This window comes from Cervus elaphus, chromosome 5 (genome assembly GCF_910594005.1).
Source record: "Cervus elaphus chromosome 5, mCerEla1.1, whole genome shotgun sequence".
Taxonomy (NCBI): domain Eukaryota; kingdom Metazoa; phylum Chordata; class Mammalia; order Artiodactyla; family Cervidae; genus Cervus; species Cervus elaphus.
This window is the reverse complement of record NC_057819.1, coordinates 9,104,320-9,124,912: the sequence shown is the minus strand read 5'-3', so window position 1 is coordinate 9,124,912 and position 20,593 is coordinate 9,104,320. Positions and strand designations below refer to the sequence as shown.

Here is a 20,593-nt window from a genome sequence, read left to right as displayed (position 1 = left end):
TCTGGCAACTGCCCCTGAATCTGGGATGTGGCTATAAATCTTATCTCTCCAACAGTGGCTTTCAGAAGAAACAGGGTGGAGATAACTTTCCCATCCTGCCTCCTCCTGCCTGCAGCCTCCCTAGGTCCCATCCCGGCTTCCATATTCATCATCAGAGTAGACAGAGTGATCTTCCCTTTCTGATTCACTTCCTTGCTTCAGCCCTCCTCAGCCCCGCCCCCTCCCCCAAGCCCATATTCAGTCTTAAAAAAAGAAGAGAGAGAAAGAGGAAGAGAAGAGGAAGGGAAAGAAAAAGAGAGATGGAGAGAGGGAGGGAGGGGAGGAAGAAGGGAGGAAGCTACTGACAGCAGGAAGATGTTCATCCAGGAGAGAAAGCAGGTATTTTGGACATCATTTTCAACAGAGGGCCAAGCGCTGTCAGGCAAGGATAGCTATTTTAAGAGAAAATGACTTTCCTTCTTAAGGGACACAATGTAGCATTCTGTATGATGTGCTGAGTCAATGTATCCAAATCCATCCTTTGCACATTTCCTCCATGAGTCAACCACATCCACGCACCCAGGTGCCCTCATATCATGGCCTCAACTTTCAGCTTTGTGTCAACTCCCTTTTTAATTTAAATAATTCCACTTAAAAAGGAAATATACCCTTAGGGTGAGTTCAAAGGAGCTGTCTTGTTTTTTTTCTTATACACATTAAAATATACTACTGTTAAAAAAATGAAAAGGTTCTGTATACACTTCAAATGCTGTGCACCCCAGACTTCGGGACATACTGAGAACATCATTTGTCAGTGCATTTTTGTGAGCTTACTGTGTGCTAGCGACTGGAAATGTAGACATGAAAAGACAGTATCTCTGCCCACCAGGAGCTTACACTCAATTCTCACAAATTCTTTAAAGATGTTGGTTTTAAAACATGGCCATGTTAAAGAGCCCAAGGCACCCAATATGCGTGGACCAACCTTGTTCACTAAGGAGGAATTGATTTTGTTGACCAGCCAAGTAAACGTTCGCCCATAAACAGCCTTTGCCATTGCGTCTCTAGCGTAGGCAGAGAGCTCTTGTGTCAGGGGGCAGATCACCTGAGAAGAACAACAGGTACTTCATTACAGAGGTTAAAAAATTTAAAAAGCGCCCAGAGTTTTCAACCCAGGCTTTAAAGATGACTGGGGGAGGAGGGTGGTCTTCCCTGATGGTCCAGGGGCTAAGACTGGGCTCCCAATGCAGGGGACCCAGGTTCAATCCCTGGTCAGGGAACTAGATCCCACATGCCGCAATGAAGGCCTGGCACAGCCAAATAAATAAATGAAGTAAAGATGACTAGAGAAGGATACCTGATGGGGGAAGAACCTCCCGCCTGTGCTGGGCACTGTGCTGAGATATAGCCTCAACCAAGACAAACAGCTTCAGCCTCTGTGGGCTCATATTTGGCAGAGGGCATTCAACAAGCCAGGGCTTCCCAGGTGACGGTACTGGTAAAGAAGCTGCCTACCAATGCCGTGGACATAAGAGACGCAGGCTCGACCCCCGGGGAGGGAAGATCCCCTGGAGGAGGGCATGGCAGCCCACTCCAGTATTCTTGCCTGGAGCCTCCCATGGACAGAGGACCCTGGTGGGCTATACAGTCCATGGGTTTGCAAAGAGTCGGACATGACTGAATGACTGAGCGCGGCACAGCATTCAACAAGTCACACAAAGAAGCATCACATGGCTCTGAAGCTGAGAGTGACCGGCGCTATAAGGAGATACACATGCTGCTTTAGGGCAGGGGTGGGATGAGCAGGGGAGGGGCTTTGAGGAAGTGATCCCTAGGAACTGAAGGATGGGGAGGCTTTAACCAGGTGAAGCACAGGGAGGGGTGTTTCAGCAGAGGGAACAGTGTACGCAAAGACCCCACGGAGGGAAGGCAGGGAGGGCGTGAAGCACCAAGAGCTCATGATGGGGGGATGGCGGGGGGTCGGGGAGGTTAAGGCCGGAGAGGCTGACGGAAGCTGGACCACACAGGACCTGGTGGGCAGGATTCAGGAGCCTGGCCTCCCCTGGGGCCACCATCCTACTGGCAGCAGCAGCAGGGAGGGTGGGCACATTTCCCCCCAGAGCCATTTTTACCTCCTCCGTTTTGGCTTCAATTTTTCTATGGGTGAGAGCTTCCAGAAGGACCCATGGGTGGACCCCTAGGAGCTGAATAAATGGAAAACAAAATGCCATTCAGCAACCCAACTTGACTCCCGAGGAAAAAGTCAGTGGTGTCTCCAGGCCCAGGTTCACCTTTCCCTCCTGCTAATCGTGTTCTGGGGCAACACAGACCATATCTGTGCAAAGCACAGCCCATGTTTGGTCTTTCAGCCAACTGGCTTTTACTCACTCCCTTGCCCACCTGCTAACCAGTGTCAAGTGGGAAAGCAAGACGGTAGCCATCTGGGACATGGGCACACAGCTGCCTTGCTCCCCTCCCCCGCCCCTCCATCTCTGACAGGGTCTGGGGCCTCTCCTGCCCGCCCACCCCCACTCTCCCAAAGTGGACCATCACCTTGGCAATCCATTTGATCTCGTGAGTGTCTGGTACAGAGGCACAGCCTTGCTGGTTCTCTTCAAAACAAATGTTCCCCAGGTGCAGGACACTGGCAATAATTCCAAAGAGATTCTAGGAACATGGGAAGTGGTGGGGAGAGAAGACGGCAGCCACCTGATTGATAAACATCATCAGAGGTGGTACCCAGGGGAGAGCCGCCCCCCGCCCCCCAACTCCAGACTGGAGATCACAGATCCTTCCCTAGAAATTGGCCCTGTGAGCTCTTATCCACTTCTGATATTAAGGGAAAGGGGAAGGAACCTCAGTGGAGGGCAGGATGCTCCCTGACTTATGTCTAGCGTGGAACACCACTATTCTGGTACCTCCCTTTGTCCCCTGCCAATAAGCCATCCAGTGTTCAAATGCCATGGCCCCAGATACACACACACACATGTAAATTTTTCAAAAATTATATTCTGGTCCTAGAAAGGTCAACAGTTTCACAAACCCCCCTCACCCCCCCCCCCCAAAAAAAGACAAAAAAATGTAAAAACAAAATGTTTATAAATCCTACAATTTGGTCCAACTTGTTCCAATATAAAATAAATGAAAAATAAATAAATGATATTTCTAGCACTCTAGAGGATTAAATATTTGAGACTGGGTTTGAGAGGAAGAAGAAACACGACTCCCTGCTGGCACCCAATCCTGGGAAAACTTGGATCTGCTGGATAAAATGCAGAATGCCCAACTAAAGTTCAAATTTCAAATAAGCAATGTCTAATGTTTAATTCTTTATAGTTAAAAAAATTTTATTGGAGTAATGATGCTTTACAATGTTGTGTTAGTAAGCAATGTCTAATTTTTTTTAGCATGAAGCTTGCCCCACACAATGTTGGGACATACTTCTACTAAAAAACTAGCCAGTGTTTATCTGAAATTCAGTGTTCCTAGGTATCCTGTATCTTTATTTGCTCACTCTGGCAACTCTGTGTCATCACCAGGAAACCAGGATGGTTTCCCCAACCCCAGGCCCGACCACAGGGAGCTCCACCCTCGAGGGGCTCATACCTCAAGATCATCTTTAGTAAAATCGATGACAGAAAAGGCACTGGAAACAGTCTTCCAGTCATTCTTGTCATTAACAGATGACTGTTTGGCACAGCGACCCTGTTGACACAGAATTGGGCTGCTTACCAGCATTTTTATAAGGACAGTTAGGTGCCAAAAGTTTTCTCTGCAAGCATTAAAAAGCTAATTCTATAATGTTTTGAGCTGTGGAAAAAATAGGTTTTATTCTACTTGTCTAGCACCTGATGATTTGCCAACTGCAGCTTTTTTCAAATTCGGAATTTTGTTTAAAAATCTGTTCTGAGAAAACTTTCAAAGATACATATCAGTGGTATATCTTTTTGTGTGTGTGTTTTTTTAAAGTAGGCTTTCTTGCCACTTTTGCTGAATAAATTGAAGACATTTATCTCAGTAAATATCTACTAAAACATACAGTAAATAACAATGTTTTAAATTCAAGAAAACAACCTTGATACACTTAATAACCAACATCAAAAACTTCAAGGTAGGATTAGATAGAAGGAGACCTTCCCTGAAGGAAAAAAAGTTTGGTATCTAGAGAAATACAGATGATACAGGAGGTGTGAAAAGACTTTTCCCACTAAGTCTAGAAGTTGTCTTTTAAATAAGTAACAGACTACCAGTGTTACAATTTAAAGGGAAAATCTTCTAGATGAGGGTTTTTTAAATTATTATTTTGCTTTTGTAGTACAGATTTTCCCCGATTACCTGAAGATTCATCATTTTAAAAGAGTTCCTTGTTGCATGGTGAGAACAAAGATGTCGTACCATGAAAATACTCACCAGTGAACTGGGATGTTAAATCTTCAGCCTCCCAAATATCCCTCCCACACAACCAGCACCACGGACTCCCTCCCGTTCAAAGACAGGGCTAGGTTAAGTCAGACCTTAAACACCTAGAGGTTTGGAAACAGTGCAAATATACTGCAAAGCATGGGCCAAAGTCACAGAAGGTCATGAGATCAATCAAAATAATACTGGTGGATTGCTTGAGCCATTTCCAAAGGCACTGTGGCATCAGGATCCAGTAATATGGCCATGAGAAAGTTACTAAACATCCCATAGAACCACCCCCCCCCCCCACCAAAGGGGCACCAGAGACAAGTTATAGTCCTTCCAACCTGTGAGAGGTATTTATACAGCTGGGGGTCTCGCTCCAGTCCCAGGTAAGCAAGGAGCTCCTCTTCTCCACCCTCCAGCAGCTGGTAGAAGATGTGGAAATTCCGCTCGCCCTGATTCTGATAGACGACTCGAGACTTTTCTATCAGGTAACTGATGATATGCCCACCTACAGGAATGCCCTTCAAAAGAGAACAAAAATCCAGCCAAGACAACAATCAAGGCCACTCTCTTACTGGTGTCTCCTGATGAACTGAAATTGTGAGTCTGAATCAACCTGGTCTATCCCTCTTCTAAGAGTCACGTTTTCTGGGTTCCATTCCTAACCACCCCCAAGGTGATAAAGATATTTTCTGTTTTCATTTAGAATAAATTGTTTTACCATCCATGTTTATCATGATGACTATGATCCATCATGATTTAATTTTTGTATATGGAGTGAAACAGAGGCCAAAGTTCTCTTTATCCATATGGATTTCCGGTTGACCACCACTTATTGGAAAGACAATTTTATTGATACTGAATCTCAGTGGTGCTTTGGTCATAAGTCTGGTGACCATATAGGTAGGGAGAGCCGGGGAGCTTCTAGCCTCTGTTCTGGGCCATCAGCCTCTTAACGTCAATATATTCTTATGCCAATATTAATTATTATTGTCTTAATTATTGTTTTAAATAATATAGTCAATGAAGGATTTTTATTCCATGACATATATTGAACACTCACCAATCAATGAGAAATGATTACCCAGTTAAAAATGAGCAAAAGACTTTAATATACTACAAGAGGGTCTTTCAGGGACCAATGAGCAAAACTTCATTAAAATTGAGGGAGGTACAAATTTAAATATAGTGAGAAACCACTATATGCCACCAGAATGCCTAAGATTTAAAGGACTGACAATACCAAATGTTGGCAAGAGCGTGGAAAAACTGGAACTCTCAGTTATAACATTGCTGGTAAGAATCCAGCAATGCAACTTCTGGGTATACACCCAGCATAAATGAGTGCTTATATCTACTGAAAGAGGTACAAGAATGTTCAGAGCGCTGCTTGCAATAGCTAGCCCCAGACTGGAAACAACCCAAATGTCCATCACAGGAGAACGGATAAACAGTGATAAAAGTTGAGCAATCAAAAAATGAACAACTCCATGCAGCAACACAGTTGAATCTCAACAAGACATGCTGATTCAGAGAGGCCAAACATGAAATAGAACAACTATATAATTCCATTTTTTCTGAAGCTCAAGAACCAGCAAAATGAATCTGTGATTATAGATGCCAGAACAGTGACAACTTTTGGGAAGCAGGGGGCAGATATTTGTCAGAGATGGGTAGGAGAAATTTCAAGGTGTTGGAAATGTCAATATCTCAAGATGAGTGGTGGTTACACAGGTAGATTCAAATGGAAAAATTTATTGAGCTGTGGCCATGAGCTGTGTCCATTTTAGTATGTGTTGGATGCTAAAAAAAGCTTAAAAATATGTATGCTATTAAAATTTTTTCAAAGTCCGCGCATGCATGACCAGAAACCCATGTTTCAGCCTCTGGGAAATCCTTAATCAGTCTGTCTTCATCACTGTACTAAACGCTCAGCCAGCTACTGTTCTCTAGCCTAAGGAGTCACTTGGAATTATATGTCCCTGAGAACTCTGCCTACCCCTCCTACTTGCATGAGCCCCCATTTAAACTCTGTACAATACGTTTTATATCTTCTCTGGCTACTTTCATGCTACAACAGTGGAGCTGAGTCGTTGGGACAGAGGCTGTACCGTCCACAAAGCCTAAAATATTTACTATCTGACCCTATCCATGTAAGTTTGCCAACTCATGTCATATAATCACGTATGCCTAAGTAAATAGATTATTTACTCTGGAATGTTTTCAAGCTTTGTAAGAAATGGCATCTCGCTGACACCTCGTACATTCTCATGACCTGTCTAGGTTGCATGCAGCTGGTGTTGACATGCTCTCGCTGCCGTAAAACGCCTCATCGTGTGAGCATCCCACAATTGGGCCCTTCTCCTGTTGACGGGCATTCAGTCCTGGCCGGATGTGTTGGTTCTTTCCAGTCCCTTTACCTTAATGAGCAGTGCTGTTGAGGCCATGCTTACACGTCTGCAGGAATATTTCCAGGAGTGGAATGGCTCCACCTTAGATTATGTGATTTCAGTACCCCAAGATGATACACTCTTTTCCAAATGGGTTTGACCAACATACACCCCTTGCACCAGCTATGTGTTGGAATTCCTCATGATTCACATCTTTGCCAACACCTGGTATCACTTCATTTTTGCCCACACACTAATATGCTAAGTCATTATGGTCTTCATTGGCATTTCCTAGAACTATTGCTAACCCTAGACTTTTCAACTATTTGAGCCGAGAAGAAAACCCTTGCTCTCTTAAGGTGCCTTGAGTTGACTTTCTGTTGCTCTCAAGTTAAGGGGTCCCCAGGAAGCAGTAATAGGAACGTCAGTGTACCTTAAAGTCAAACTGTATGTCCATGTATTTTCCAAATCTGCTGGAGTTGTCATTCCGGAGTGTTTTGGCGTTTCCAAAAGCCTTGGAATACAAAGGGAGGGGACACGGAACCCATCTGTCATTCGTTGACATTGAAGCTCTCCTGTTCATAGAATTCTTGACCTCGTTGGAGGAGAGAAGGGGGAGCCAGGAATGGAAGCCACACTTTTATCTGCTAAGAAGAAATCACTATTTACAGAGCATTTGATGCCAAATATTGGGGTTGGACCCAGAGAAAAGAAAGGAAAAACATCTTCCCTCTAGAATCCACTCTAGGAGTAGATTAGAAAGGGCTGAAGGAGAGGCTGGGGCTTCCCAGGTGGCTCAGTGGTAAAGAATCTGCCTGCAAAGCAGGAGTCGCAGGAGATGCAGGTTCGGTCCCTAAGTCTAGAAGATCCTCTGGAGGAGGACACGGCAACCCACTCCAGTATTCTTGCCTGGAGAATCCCATGGACAGAGGAGACTGGTGGGTTGCAAAGAGTTGGACATGACTGCAGTGACCCAGCACGCATGCAAGGAGAGCTAGATAGGACCCTAGGCCCTGGCTGTTCTAGAAGGCATCACTGCTGGCCCCCATCAGCAGACATCTTCCTTTAGTATAGATGCAAACTGTTCAGCCCAAAGGTCTACTGGGAAAATCCCTTCAACCATAAATGCCTTTTACACAAAGAGCAACAAAAACGCAGGAGAAAATAACATACTCAAAATCATCCAACAGGTCAGAGAATTGCAGTAGTAAAAATAATAATCAAGACTATTTTAATCAATAAAAATATTAATGAATAATACAGTATTATTTTAGTGCTCACTAATTCTGCTGTGTGCTTTTTATGCATGGTGGTTTAGTAACTAAGTCGTGTCCGACTCTTGCGACCCCGTGGACTGTAGCCCTCCAGGCTCCTCTGTCCATGGAATTCTCCAGGCAAGAATACTGGAGTGGGTTGCCATTCCCTTCTTCATTGGATCTTCCTGACCCAGGGATCGAACCTGGGTCTCCTGCACTGCAGTCGGATTCTTTACTGACTGAGCTACGAGAGAATCACATTTTTTTTTTTTGTATTCATCTTGTTTTTTATGCATTCATATTGTTTAATCCTCAAAAGCTCCTAAGAGGCAGGTACTATGAGTAGATCCACTTTCCAGATGGGGAACTGGCTCCAGGATATGAATGATATGCAGAAGCTTGCTGGTACGTGATCGTCCTGGGATTAGTCTCCATGCCTGCTGGACTTCAAGGTCCCACCCTTCACCACGATACAGTAGGTCCCCTACATACAAACAAGTTCTGTTCTGAAAGCATGTTTGTAAGCCCAGCAAAGTTAGCCTAGGTACCCAATTAACACAATTAACTATATATTAGTAGTATAGTAAGTCCCCTATATATGAACCTTCGAGGTGTGAGCTTTCAAAGATGCAAACATGCATTTGCATGTCCAGTCATGTAAGTTAGTTCACGTGTCACATGCAGCCTGCCATGTCCCACCTCCTCTCCCCCTACCAGGCAGTCACTCTTCCTGCCTGTTCACTCGATGTCAGCCCCTGGATGCATACCACACCACTGCACTTTCCAAGGTGCTGTACTATAAGACTAAAAATGTTTACTTTTTTATGTATTATTTGTGTGAAAAGCATTATAAGCCTGTTACAGCACAGTACTGTATAGCTGATTGTGTTAGTTGGGTACTTGGCTAACTTTGTTGGACTTATAAACAAATTGGACTTAACGAACGCTCTATCAGAATGCAGTCTGTTCGTATGTAAGGAACCGATTGTACTGCCCATGTGATCTGTTCTCTTCTTAACTCCCAGACCTGCCCATTTTGACCGACCCACCCAAGCAGAGGCTCTTCTTCCTTAGTGACTTCCCTGGAACTCCCCTTTCTAGGTCCTTAGAGATCACTTACCTCCAACACTGGGTTGGAGAACAGCAGTCTGTCACGGGCTCTCTGCAGTGACTCGGTCATTGGGCAGGTCACTGCAAAATACTGGAGGATCTTCTTGGAGGCCTCTGTTTTTCCTGCCCCGCTCTCTCCAGAAATGAGGATGAAGTGGTTATTTAGCTCCGAGCACATCATGCGGTAAGCATTGTCAGCTATGGCATAGCTGGAGAAGGAGTGAGACAGAAACGGCAGGAGTAGGGCCTTCCCTGGCGGCCCAGTGGCTAAGACTCTGAGGCAGAGTCTGGGTTTGATGCAGGGGGCCTGGGTTTGATCCTTGGCCAGGGAACTAGATCCCACACGCCACAACTAACAGTTCATAGGCTGCAACTAAAGATCCCATGTTGCTGCAATAAAGACCAGTGCAGGCAAACAAATCTTTTTTTTTTTTTTAAGAAGGCGTGTAAGTGACTATAACACTACTTCCCTTGGCTCTGATGCCTATCAGAGCAGAAGGACAAACTACCTGGCCTCTCGGAAGCCACATCCAGACGGTGGTACTAGGCACCTAGCTCAGAGAGCTGGCAAACCTTCACCATTACCCACTAGATAGCAAACTGCTAATGTGTATTAGTCACCCGATCATGTCCGACTCTTTGCAACTCCATGGACTGCAGCCTGCCAGGCTCCTCTGTCCATGGGATTCTCCAGGCAAGAATACTGGAGTGGGTAGCCATTCCCTTCTCCAGGGGATCTTACCGACCCAGGAATGGAATCTGGGTCTCCTGCATTGCAGGTGGATTCTTTACCATCTGAGCCACCAGGGAAACCCTCAAACTCTAATAGTAGAAAAGTTAAAGTGAAGACTTGGGGCAGGAATAAAAAAGTTTTTCAGAATTTACCAATTAAAAAAAATGAATCAACATTTCTTATAAGAATAATCTATGTACTAAATTACATCACCAAGAGATGTTCTATTAAATGTAGGTGGAAATAATATCTTGTCTAAATATTAAATAATACAACAGATATAAGAGCTCATTTTTTTCCTTCAAAGCCTAAAATACTAAATATATAGAGATAGGAAACAAAAAAAAAATTTAAAACTTCTGTTTTAAAAACAGAGCTTAGGGCACTATTATAGAGGCTTTAGATACAATATCAGATACTATTATAAAGGCTTTATCTACAAGATCAGAAACTGAAGCATGAAGGTTTCCCAGGGTATACTCGTAGGATGTGGCCGTTTGAAAGCTGAGTATTTTTCTGTAATCGCTACTGGTGGTGAGGCAGAAAGATTTATAAATGCCTTGGGAGGGGAATAGGTGAATCACCAAGAAAAAGGAAGCAAGACCTGAATAGCCCAAAAGTCAACCAAGGAGGAGAAGAGGGAAATTCACCAAAGCCCCAAAGTCACATACAGACCAGGCAGAATATTGCTTTTCTTCCGGATCGCCAGTCCTGGTAAGTTCCTAGTCACCGGCCTTCTTCTCAGCGGCCATGATAGTCAACCGCCAGTAGGTGGCACTATAGCAACCCACTTCCCAGAGAAGGTAACTCTAGAGGTAGCAGTCATTCAAAGATTCCACTTTTCATCACAATTAAAACGAGATCTGATAATGATCTGCTGATGTTTTCTATTGTGTTGAAAGACTTATTTCAGAAGAAGGGAGTAATTTAAGTGAGGTACAGAACCTAATGAGCATGCAACAAGAATGTAGATGGATGGGTATATGAATGGATAGATGAGTGGGTGGATGGATGGATGGGTAGGTTGGGTGGGTGGGTAGATAGGTAGATGGATGGATGAATGGAGTGGATGACGGATGGGTGGATGGGTGTGTGGGTGGATGGATGGATGAGTAGACAAGTGGATGAATAGATCAATAGATAGATGGATGAATGGGGTGGATGATGGATGGATGGATGGGTGGGTGGGTGGATGTGTAGGTGAATGGGTGGATGCATAGACTAGTGGATGGATGGATGGATAGGTGGGTGGGTATGTTGGTGAGTGTGTGGGTGGATAGATGGATAGTTAGATAGATAATGGGTGGATGGATGAATGGATGGATGAAGGGGTGGATGGGTGTGTGTGTGGGTGAATGGATGGATGAGTAGACAAGTGGATGGATGGATAGGTGGATGGATGGATAGTGGATGGATGGACAAGTGGATGGATGGATGGATGAATGGGGTGGATGATGGATGGGTGGATGGATGGATAGGTAGGTGGGTGGGTAATAGGTGGACATATGTGGTGAAGGGAGAGAGAGGGGAGAAAGAGAGGCAGAAAGAGAAAAATACTTCTATTGCTGATTCCGTGGGAGCTACTTACACATGTGGCGGCAGTTCAAAGAAGCTGACCCCTTGGTAAAGTTCCATCTGGCTCAGAGTATAGATTCCCAGCTCCTGGTATGGGTTCACAGACACAAGGAGGGTCCCAATATATGTCTAGAGGGACAGACCAAAGCACTAGTGAGGAATTCCAGGGTGCAAATGGCTCTGGCCAAAGACCATCATGTGCACCATCCCCATGTGCCCCTTCAGTACTGGGGATACAACACAATAAATAAGTCAGGTTGTGTTGGTGGGGGGAGATGTCTCCACTGTCAGGAAACCTAGCTGGCATGGGCGGACAGACTAACAACCAAGCGATCGAGACTGCTCCGCTTAGTGTGTTAAGAAAGGCCTGGTTCTGCTGGCAGCCACCTTGCCACTGTGCAGAGAGGCTGCTGCAGAAGGAAACTGATGCAAAAGAAAGCAGAGGGATGGGAAAGAGTCCTCAAGACATCATCCTAGACCCTAGGGATCTACTTCTGGACCCTGAAGTTACATAGGTTGACAGATTCTCTCTTAGGGCTTAGACTGATTTTAGTTGGGTCTCCAGCACAGGCAGCTAGAAAGGTCTTAATATGAAGGATCACAGGGCATCTGACAGTGGTCCCTGGGCATGCCCCCTCTGATGGTTAACCTAGAGTGATACTGTTCACAACCATTAGGACTAGAGACCGGGGGACTTCCCTGGGGGTCCAGGGGCTACGACTCCGCCCTCCCCATGCAGGGGGCCCAGGTTTGATCCCTGGTCAAGGAGCTAGATCCTACATGCTGTAACTAACATCCAGTGCAGCTAAACAAATTAAATAATTTTTTTTTAAAGACCAAAGACCGTAAGGGAACCACCACTTGAGGAAAAACAGCTGAGAAATGAGTTACGTTACATAGATGAGATTCTCGCTGAAACGCTTGCGGAGGTTGTCCAGGAAAGCAGATTCACTGGTGTACGCGTCCAGCAGCACAAAATCCTGCACCCCGACCTTGTCCCGGGCGGTCAGCGTGCCTTCCATGTGCAGACGGATGTGCTTGCGTCTCACTTCTTCTTTCTATGGAAAACACAACCTTGCTCAGCAACTCACTTATCATGTCATTTTTATCGCATGTCTAGTATGGAAATAGCAAGATCCTAGACCCTGGGGATAGCTGAGAGCAGAGATTACATTATGCTTTCTTCATTAAGCATTTATGATCTGGTTAGGGATACAAGTAATGATAGTAAAAGCAGTAACTATAGCACCAGCAGCTGCTGCCAGGGACTCAGCATTCACAGCTTCAGCATGACACTAACCGTTTGACATGTACTATCTTTATTGATCCTCATTCCAACCCTATGATGTGCTATTATCATGCCCTTTAGACTTCATCAAACACCAACCTTCCCATCAGAAGACACTGTTAAGAAATAAATCAGCCAGCCACAAGCTGGCAAAAAAATGTTCATGAATTATATACCTGCAAAGAACTTGTATCTAGAGTAAAATACTCAGCTCGGTTAAAAGAAAAAAAAACACCCCAAAACTCAGACTTAACAGAAACTAGGCAAAAGACTTGAATGGATGCTTCACAAATGAAGATAGACAGACGGTCAATAAGCACATAGAAGTCCTCAACATCATTAGTCATCAGAGAAATGCACCCTTAGAATCACAATGAGGTGCCACCAGAAGAGTTCAAATGAAAAAGACAACATTGAATATTCTTGAGGATGTAAAACGATCGAATTTTCATACATTGCTGGCAGGAAGACCAACTGGTCGAATCACTGGGGAAAGGTCTGGCAGTTTCTAATGAAGTTAACCAAGCCTCTACCCTTTGATGGCAGCAATTCCATTCCAAAGTATTTACACAAGAGGAATGTAGACATAGGTCCACAAAAAGACTGGAACATGAAGGTTTACATCAAGTTTATTCACGATGGCCCCAAACTGGAAACAATCCAAGTTCCCATCAGCCAGAGAACGGAAGTGGAACATCTATACAATAGAATGGGTACAGCAGTAAAAGAGAAACGACAGGTGTGTACAAAGACACAGACGTTATGCCGAGGGAAAGAACTCAGACACAAAAGACTGCATGCTGTATGATTCCATTTATATGACATTCTGAGACAAGCAAAACTAATCTACAGTGAAAATCACAACTGTTGCCTGGTTATGGGGGATTGCCTGGGCGAGGACACCTCTGGAGTGATGGAAACATCCTCTAACTTGGTGCAGCTACGGAGTTACATGGGTGTATCTATTTGTCAAGATAAATAGCTACAGTGTTGTGCATTTTGATACATATAAATTCTGTTTTGAAAAGAACCATAAAAATAATCAAATGGGGAGTGGAGGACCGGGGAGTGGATGGAGGTGAAGATGATAACAGAATGGCAGAGTGGTCATAATTGTTGAAGCTGGGTGATGGGTATAGAAGGGATTTATTATTCTCTTTTGTGTATGTTGTTGTTGTCCAGTCGTGTCCCTGACTCTCTGTGACCCCATGGACTGCAGCACGCCAGTGTGTGTATGTGAAATTTTCCATAATAAGTTTTAAAAAAACTGGATCACCACCAGGTGTCTCCCTACACAAGCTAAATGAAGCGAGACGGCGTAATCACAGTAATAAGGAGTAATCAAAGGATAAAAATGATGCATTTAGATCAAATTATTTTGGGAGGATCCCTGGAGTAGGAAATGGTAATCTGCTCCAGTATTCTTGTCTGGGAAATCCCATGGACACAAAAGCCTGGTGGGCTACAGTCCATGGGGCCACAGAGAGGCAGACATGGCTAAGAGACTGAGTACACCCACATTCTAGTAGATTACAAATATTCCCATTAAAAATTTTTTTAATAACAGAGGAATAGTGATAAGTATAGAAGGAGGAAAGGTAATAAAGAAATTCAAGGGGTTCAGCTTGACCAAAAAAAAGATGATTAAGAGACTTATCAGTTCAGTTCAGTTGTTCAGATTAAGAGACGTATCAGTTCAGGTTCTTCGCTCAGTCGTGTCCAACTCTTTGCGATCCCATGGCCTCCAGCACACCAGGCCTCCCTGTCCGTCACCAACTCCCGGAGCTTGCTCAAACTCATGTCCATTGAGTCGGTGATGCCATCCAACCATCTCATCCTCTGTCGTCCCCTTCTGTCTTACAAGATACTTATATTTTATAAGTATAGCATAGTGATGAAAGATGCAAAGACTTTGGAACATGAGTCTGTCAGGTTCAAATCTCATCTCTGTTGCCCCCCGCATAGTATAATCCTGGGAAAGTCTTAGGCTTTCCAAGCCCTTGTCTGCTTCCTGTCTGTAAAATGGAATCATAAGTGTAGCTACTTCACAGGATTATTGGTTTGAACAGGACCATGGAAAGTTCTTGGAACAGTGCCAGAGACAATATCAGCTCTGTGAGTTTTTGCTTCCATCCTCATGACTATTAATAATTAGATTGTTAGAAACAAGATCATAACAAAGCAAAAAAGAAATCTGCCGGTGAGTAGTCAACAAGTCCCATCTGAAACTGGGAGTGGGCTGGAGTCTGAAGATCCCCTAAAGGAGGAAATGGCAACCCACTCCAGGATTCTTGCCTGGAGAATCCCATGGACAGAGGAGCCTGGTGGGCTACAGTCCATGGGGTCACAAAGAGTCGGACATGACTGAGCATGCATACTCTTCATTCTTCATTGGAGTCTGAAGTAATCTCTAGAGTTGTACCCACAAATATCACAGTAGTCCGATCTCTGCATGTGGAGGGTTGCAGAGATTAACAAACTCCTTTCTTATTCCAGTCCTGGAGAGGGGAGTGGCAACATGCTTACTGGAGTGAGTCCAGCAGTCAGCCCCTGGGCCTTACGTGGCCCAAAGAGATTTGATAAAACCTCAGAGATGAAAGAATGTGACAATGATTTTAACTTGCAATGGCTAAAGCACAGTGCATCCATGTCAGCCTGGAGTTCCGTTTGTTGCAGTATTTCACTACTAAAATCTGGATTTCTTTTATCTAGTTTATTTCAAAATATCTTTAGAAGGACATGGACAAGCTAGAGGGTCCTAATGATATTGACAAGAATGGTCAGAGAGATGAATCAATTTGGAGCAGGAGAAAGGGTAATGAAGAAATTGAAGGGTTTCATCTTGACCAAAGAGACTTTATCGTTAAGAAAACATTAATACCATAAACAACCAGGCAAGAGGAAAATTAAAGAGTAAGAGATCTTTGCAATACTTAAGAAAGAATTCCATCTTTGGGGTGATAAAACTAGGAGATACTACTATGCAAACACAAAGAGCAGGGATCATAAACTCTGCTACCTACAGGGCAGATACTGGGGCCGAGTCAAGCTGCTGGTGGCAGGGACTCACTCAGACTAGCGAGTGAATGGCCATCTATGTGCAGCCGCTGCTTGAAGTTAGCTGGTTGACACCAGGCAGGGATGTCCAGCTTGTGTTGCCAAAACCTTCCAATTCTTCAAGAAGAGTTTTAAGCATAGGATTTTATTGACAATTTGCCCTGTAGAATCCCCCATATTCTGGATTTTGTGGATTGCATTCTTACGGAGTCATGTAACATGTTTCTCTCTCTCTCATGTATTTTCTGAAAACTGCTAGTTTGATCTAGAAGACTTATCAGATGCAGGACTGAATCATCCAGGAAAAAAGATTTTATAGGCAGTACAGTGTATTTCCACAGAAGTACATAAGGTCTGGCTGATGTTTTAAAATGTCAGTGCTCTAATACACATGCCTAAATCCAGATTTTCTTAAGAGACAGCAAAGAATGGTAATATTCCAACTCTTTCACTTCTTTATTAGCTGGAATCTTTCTATAAAGAGAAATTTTTTTATCAACTATTTGGTTGCCCCAAGGTTCAGTTTGGGGAGAAAAAAGGCAGGATAAATGCTTGCTTTGCCTATTTTCAGAATGAGGAGCTGGTTCCATAGCATTTGAGTTTTTAACATTATCAGATTGCAGGTTTAACTGTACTTGATATATTTCATTCATGGCAATTATTTTATTCTTCAGTTCAGTTCAGTCACTCAGTCGTGTCCAACTCTTTGTGACACCATGAATCATAGCACGCCAGGCCTCCCTGTCCATCACCAACTCCCGGAGTTTACTCAAACTCATGTCCATCGAGTCGGTGATGCCATCCAGCCATCTCATCCTCTGTCGTCCCCTTCTCCTCCTGCCCCCAATCCCTCCTAGCATCACGGTCTTTTCCAATGAGTCAACCCTTCGCATGAGGTGGCCAAAGTATTGGAGTTTCAGCTTCAGCATCAGTCCTTCCAATGAACACCCAGGATTGATCTCATTTAGGATGGACTGGCTGGATCTCCTTGCAGTCCAAGGGACTCTCAAGAGTCTTCTCCAATATCATAGTTCAAAAGCATCAATTCTTCGGTGCTCAGCCTTCTTCACAATCCAAATCTCACATCCATACATGACCACTGGAAAAACCATAGCCTTGACTAGACAGACCTTTGTTGGCAAAGTAATGTCTCTGCTTTTTAATATGATATCTAGGTACAGGATGCTAAAATTGGCTTCCCTGATAGCTCAGTTGGTAAAGAATCCACCTGCATTGTGGGAGACCTGGGTTCAATTCCTGGGTTGGGAAGATCCCCTGGAGAAGGGAAAGGCTACCCACTCCAGTATTCTGGCCTGGAGAATTCCATGGACTGTACAGTCCATGGGGTCGCAAAAAGTTGGACACGACTGAGCGACTTTCACTTCACATGCTAAAATTATCCCACTTTTGGACAGTGGGGGAACCTTTTAAGTGGGCTCTTGAGTCCTTTTGACACGACCTTAACAGTCTTTGATAGCTTTCCTTGCTTATCAAAATGTCAAGCTGCTTTTAGGTTTATTTTATATATTTCCAACCTAGACCTTGAATCTGCCCAAGGAGCTCCGATTGCTTTCAATGGGGAGGTGGTAGATACCACAATCAGACACTAGGGGTGCTCACTGTCACTGGGTTGCTCACCGTTTCTAAAGCTTTTCATTAGAGACACCAAGAAAGTATTTTCTTTTAATAAAATACATGAGTTTATTCTATCAATTTAAATATACAACTAAGGGGTTTGTACTTAAACTTACTTTACTTATATCTCTTCCCCTTTCTCCTATCTAAAATTCCAGTTCAGTGACATAATTATTTATTGGCTTTATTCCACAAGTCACACAACAGTCTCAACACAGCAATACTAACACGATCATCAACATCATTACTGAAGAGCATTTGAAATATTTTTTAAAGAGGTACTTCTCTATTTTTTGTTGTTTGTTTGTTGTTGTTGTTGTTGTTTGGTTGTGCTATGGCATGTGGGATCTTAGTCCCCTGATCAAGGATCAAACCCTCGCTTCCTGCATTGGAAGTGCAGAGTCTTGGACAGCCAGGGAAGTCCAAAAGTTATTTGTCTTCAGGACATCCCCGGTAGCACAGTGGATAAGATTCTGCCTGCCAATGCAGGGGACCTAGATTTGATCCCTGGCCGGAGAAGATTCTACAGCCATGGAGCAACTAAGCCCATGCATCGCAACTACTGAAGCCTGTGCCGCTAGAGCCTGTGCGCTGTGAAAAGAGAAGCCACTGCAATGAGAAGCCTATGCACCACAATGAAGAGTAGCTCCCACTGGCTGCAACTAGAGAAAGCCCACGCAGAGCAACAAAGACCCAGAGCAGCCAAAAATAAATAACTAACTAAACAATTTAAAAAATTATTTGTCTTCAGAGTACTTCACTGGGTTTCTATAGGCACATTACTATGCTTTAAGCTCCCTTTAAATAGTTGATTTCCACATGATTATCTATACCAGCAATGAGATACATATTTTGGTTCACTTTTATTATTTTATTTGGGGAGACTGATTTTGAAATTTTATTTTATCATTATGTAAAATATACCTAATGATGCCAAAAACAAAATAAGGCATATTGAAAGATCTATCTATCATACTTGTCCCTTCTACCCTGTTACCTTCTTCCTGCTGTAAACAATCATTTCAAAAGCTTTAGAATACTAAAAATTGTTTCTTTTCTTAAATAGAAGCAAATACACATGAAGATTTGTTTTCCTCCTTTCTTAGGCATATGCTTGCAAACTTGAAATGCTATTTTTTCACCAGTATTTTCACCGGGAAATCTATCCAGGAGATCCCTTCAGAGCTGTTTATAATGACATTCCTCATTCCTTTTTAGGGTGGCAAAGTACTCCATTGTATGTACATACTATACAGTTGACCCTTGAACAACACAGGTTTGAACTTTGTGGGTCCACTTATATGCAGTTTTTTTTTTTTAATAATAAATGCTTTTCAGCAGGACTACAGAATCTGTGATTGGTTGATTCTGCAGAGGATCAACCCTAAGTTATAAATGGATTTTTGACAACACAGAAGGTCAGTACCCCAACCCCCCCATGCTTTTCAAAGGTCAACTGTATGACAGTTTATTCAGGAAGTCCAATAATAAAAGATCTTAACTAACCTCTGTCAGAAATTAACAGAAAACCATGGCAGAAAAATCAGTTGGACAGAGAAAATCTAGACAGAACAATTAGCTAACATAAGTATAATACTGCACCCAACAATCATACAGTATATGCTTTGCACACAGAGCATTTATAAAAATTGACCACAACCTAGGTCATAAAGCAAATCTCAGATTTCAATGGATTCAAATCATGCAAAGCTTAATCTTGATTAAGCCTCACTGAATCTGATCAGGTCAACACTTCAACAAAATTGAACTTTCTGAGATGATGAAAATGTTCTGTAGCTTCACTGTTCAACACAACAGCTGTGAGCTATATGTGGCCTCTGAGGATCTGAAATATGATGAGATGGAGAAACTTACTTTTTGACTTAAATTAACTTAGATTTAAATAGCCACAGGTGGCTAGTGACTAGTGATTAGGCTGCACAGGTCTGGAAACTAGTTTCTAGTTCAAAAGGAAACAAAGGATGACAAACACTTTAATAAAAAAAAAACCACTGCCATCAATAGTCACCTAAATTCAAACTAGGAAACTCTATGGGACAAACTATCTAGTTTCTTCATCATTTTTTTAAGAACACTGCAGGAGAATCTACATATTAAAAGACATGAAACAGAAAGATGCAAATCAAAATCACGATAAGCCATCACTTCATACCCACTAGGATCGCTACAATCAAAATGTTAGACTATAGCAAGTGTTGGTGAGAAAACAGAAAAATTAGAATCTTTGGATATTGTTGATGGAATATAAAATGATGCAGTCACTTTGGAAAACAGCCTAGCAGTTCCTCAACAGGTTAAATATAGACTTCCTATATGACCCAGCAGTTCTCCTCTTAGGTATATACCCAAGAGAAATTAAACATGCCCAAGCAAAAACTCATATAGATTATGTTCACAGCAGCATTATTCATAATGGTCCCAAAGTGGAAGCAACTCAAATGTCCATCAACTGATGAATGAATAAACAAAATGTAGTACACCTATACAATGGGATTAATATTCCATTGGCAATTAAAAGGAATGAAGTGGGACTTGCCTGGTTGCCAGGTAGAGAATCTGCCTTCCAATGCAGGAGATGCATGCTTGATCCCTGGTCAGGGAATTAAGCCCATCTTGGTCGGGGAATCAAAAACTCACAAGCCATGGGGCTACAAAGTCCGCACACCTCAATGAAAGATCCTGCATGTCACAACTAAGACATGACACAGCCAAAAATAAATAAATATTTTTAAAAACAATATCTTAAAAAAAGAAAGGAATGAAGTACAGATACATATATGGATCAACTTTGAAAACACCATGCTAAGTGGAAGAAGCCAGTCACAACAGATCACATATATGATTCCATTTATATGAAATGTCCAGAATAGCCAAATCTATAGCAATGGAAAGGTAATTAGTGGTTACCAAGGGCAGGGGAGTTGAGAGAAAATGAGATGTAACTGCTATAGGATAAAAGGTTTCTTTTTCTTTTAATATGTATTTTATTTCTTTATTTTTGGCTGCTCAGCATGGACTAGGATCAAACCCATGCCCTCTGTACTGAAAGGATGGAGTCTTAACCACTCGACTGCCAGGGAACCCTGTTAAGGTCTCCTTTTAATGTGATGACAGTGTTTTAAAATTGATTTTGGTGATGGTT

General features: G+C 43.1%; 1 protein-coding gene across 1 annotated transcript in view; it reads right to left on the bottom strand.

Annotated features, from left to right (window-relative positions):
* Nucleotides 1-20,593, bottom strand: part of MYO1H (myosin IH) — an 89,555-nt gene that overhangs the window by 25,595 nt on the left and 43,367 nt on the right. Inside the window, exons 2-10 of the mRNA XM_043901564.1 lie at nt 12,347-12,508; nt 11,464-11,579; nt 9,153-9,351; nt 7,210-7,290; nt 4,728-4,907; nt 3,586-3,684; nt 2,533-2,646; nt 2,112-2,183; nt 965-1,084 (exon numbers count right to left, since the gene is read on the bottom strand). Of these exons, the coding sequence (XP_043757499.1) occupies nt 965-1,084; nt 2,112-2,183; nt 2,533-2,646; nt 3,586-3,684; nt 4,728-4,907; nt 7,210-7,290; nt 9,153-9,351; nt 11,464-11,579; nt 12,347-12,472 (1,107 nt within the window). The 5' untranslated portion in view covers nt 12,473-12,508. The remainder of the gene's footprint in view (nt 1-964; nt 1,085-2,111; nt 2,184-2,532; nt 2,647-3,585; nt 3,685-4,727; nt 4,908-7,209; nt 7,291-9,152; nt 9,352-11,463; nt 11,580-12,346; nt 12,509-20,593) is intronic.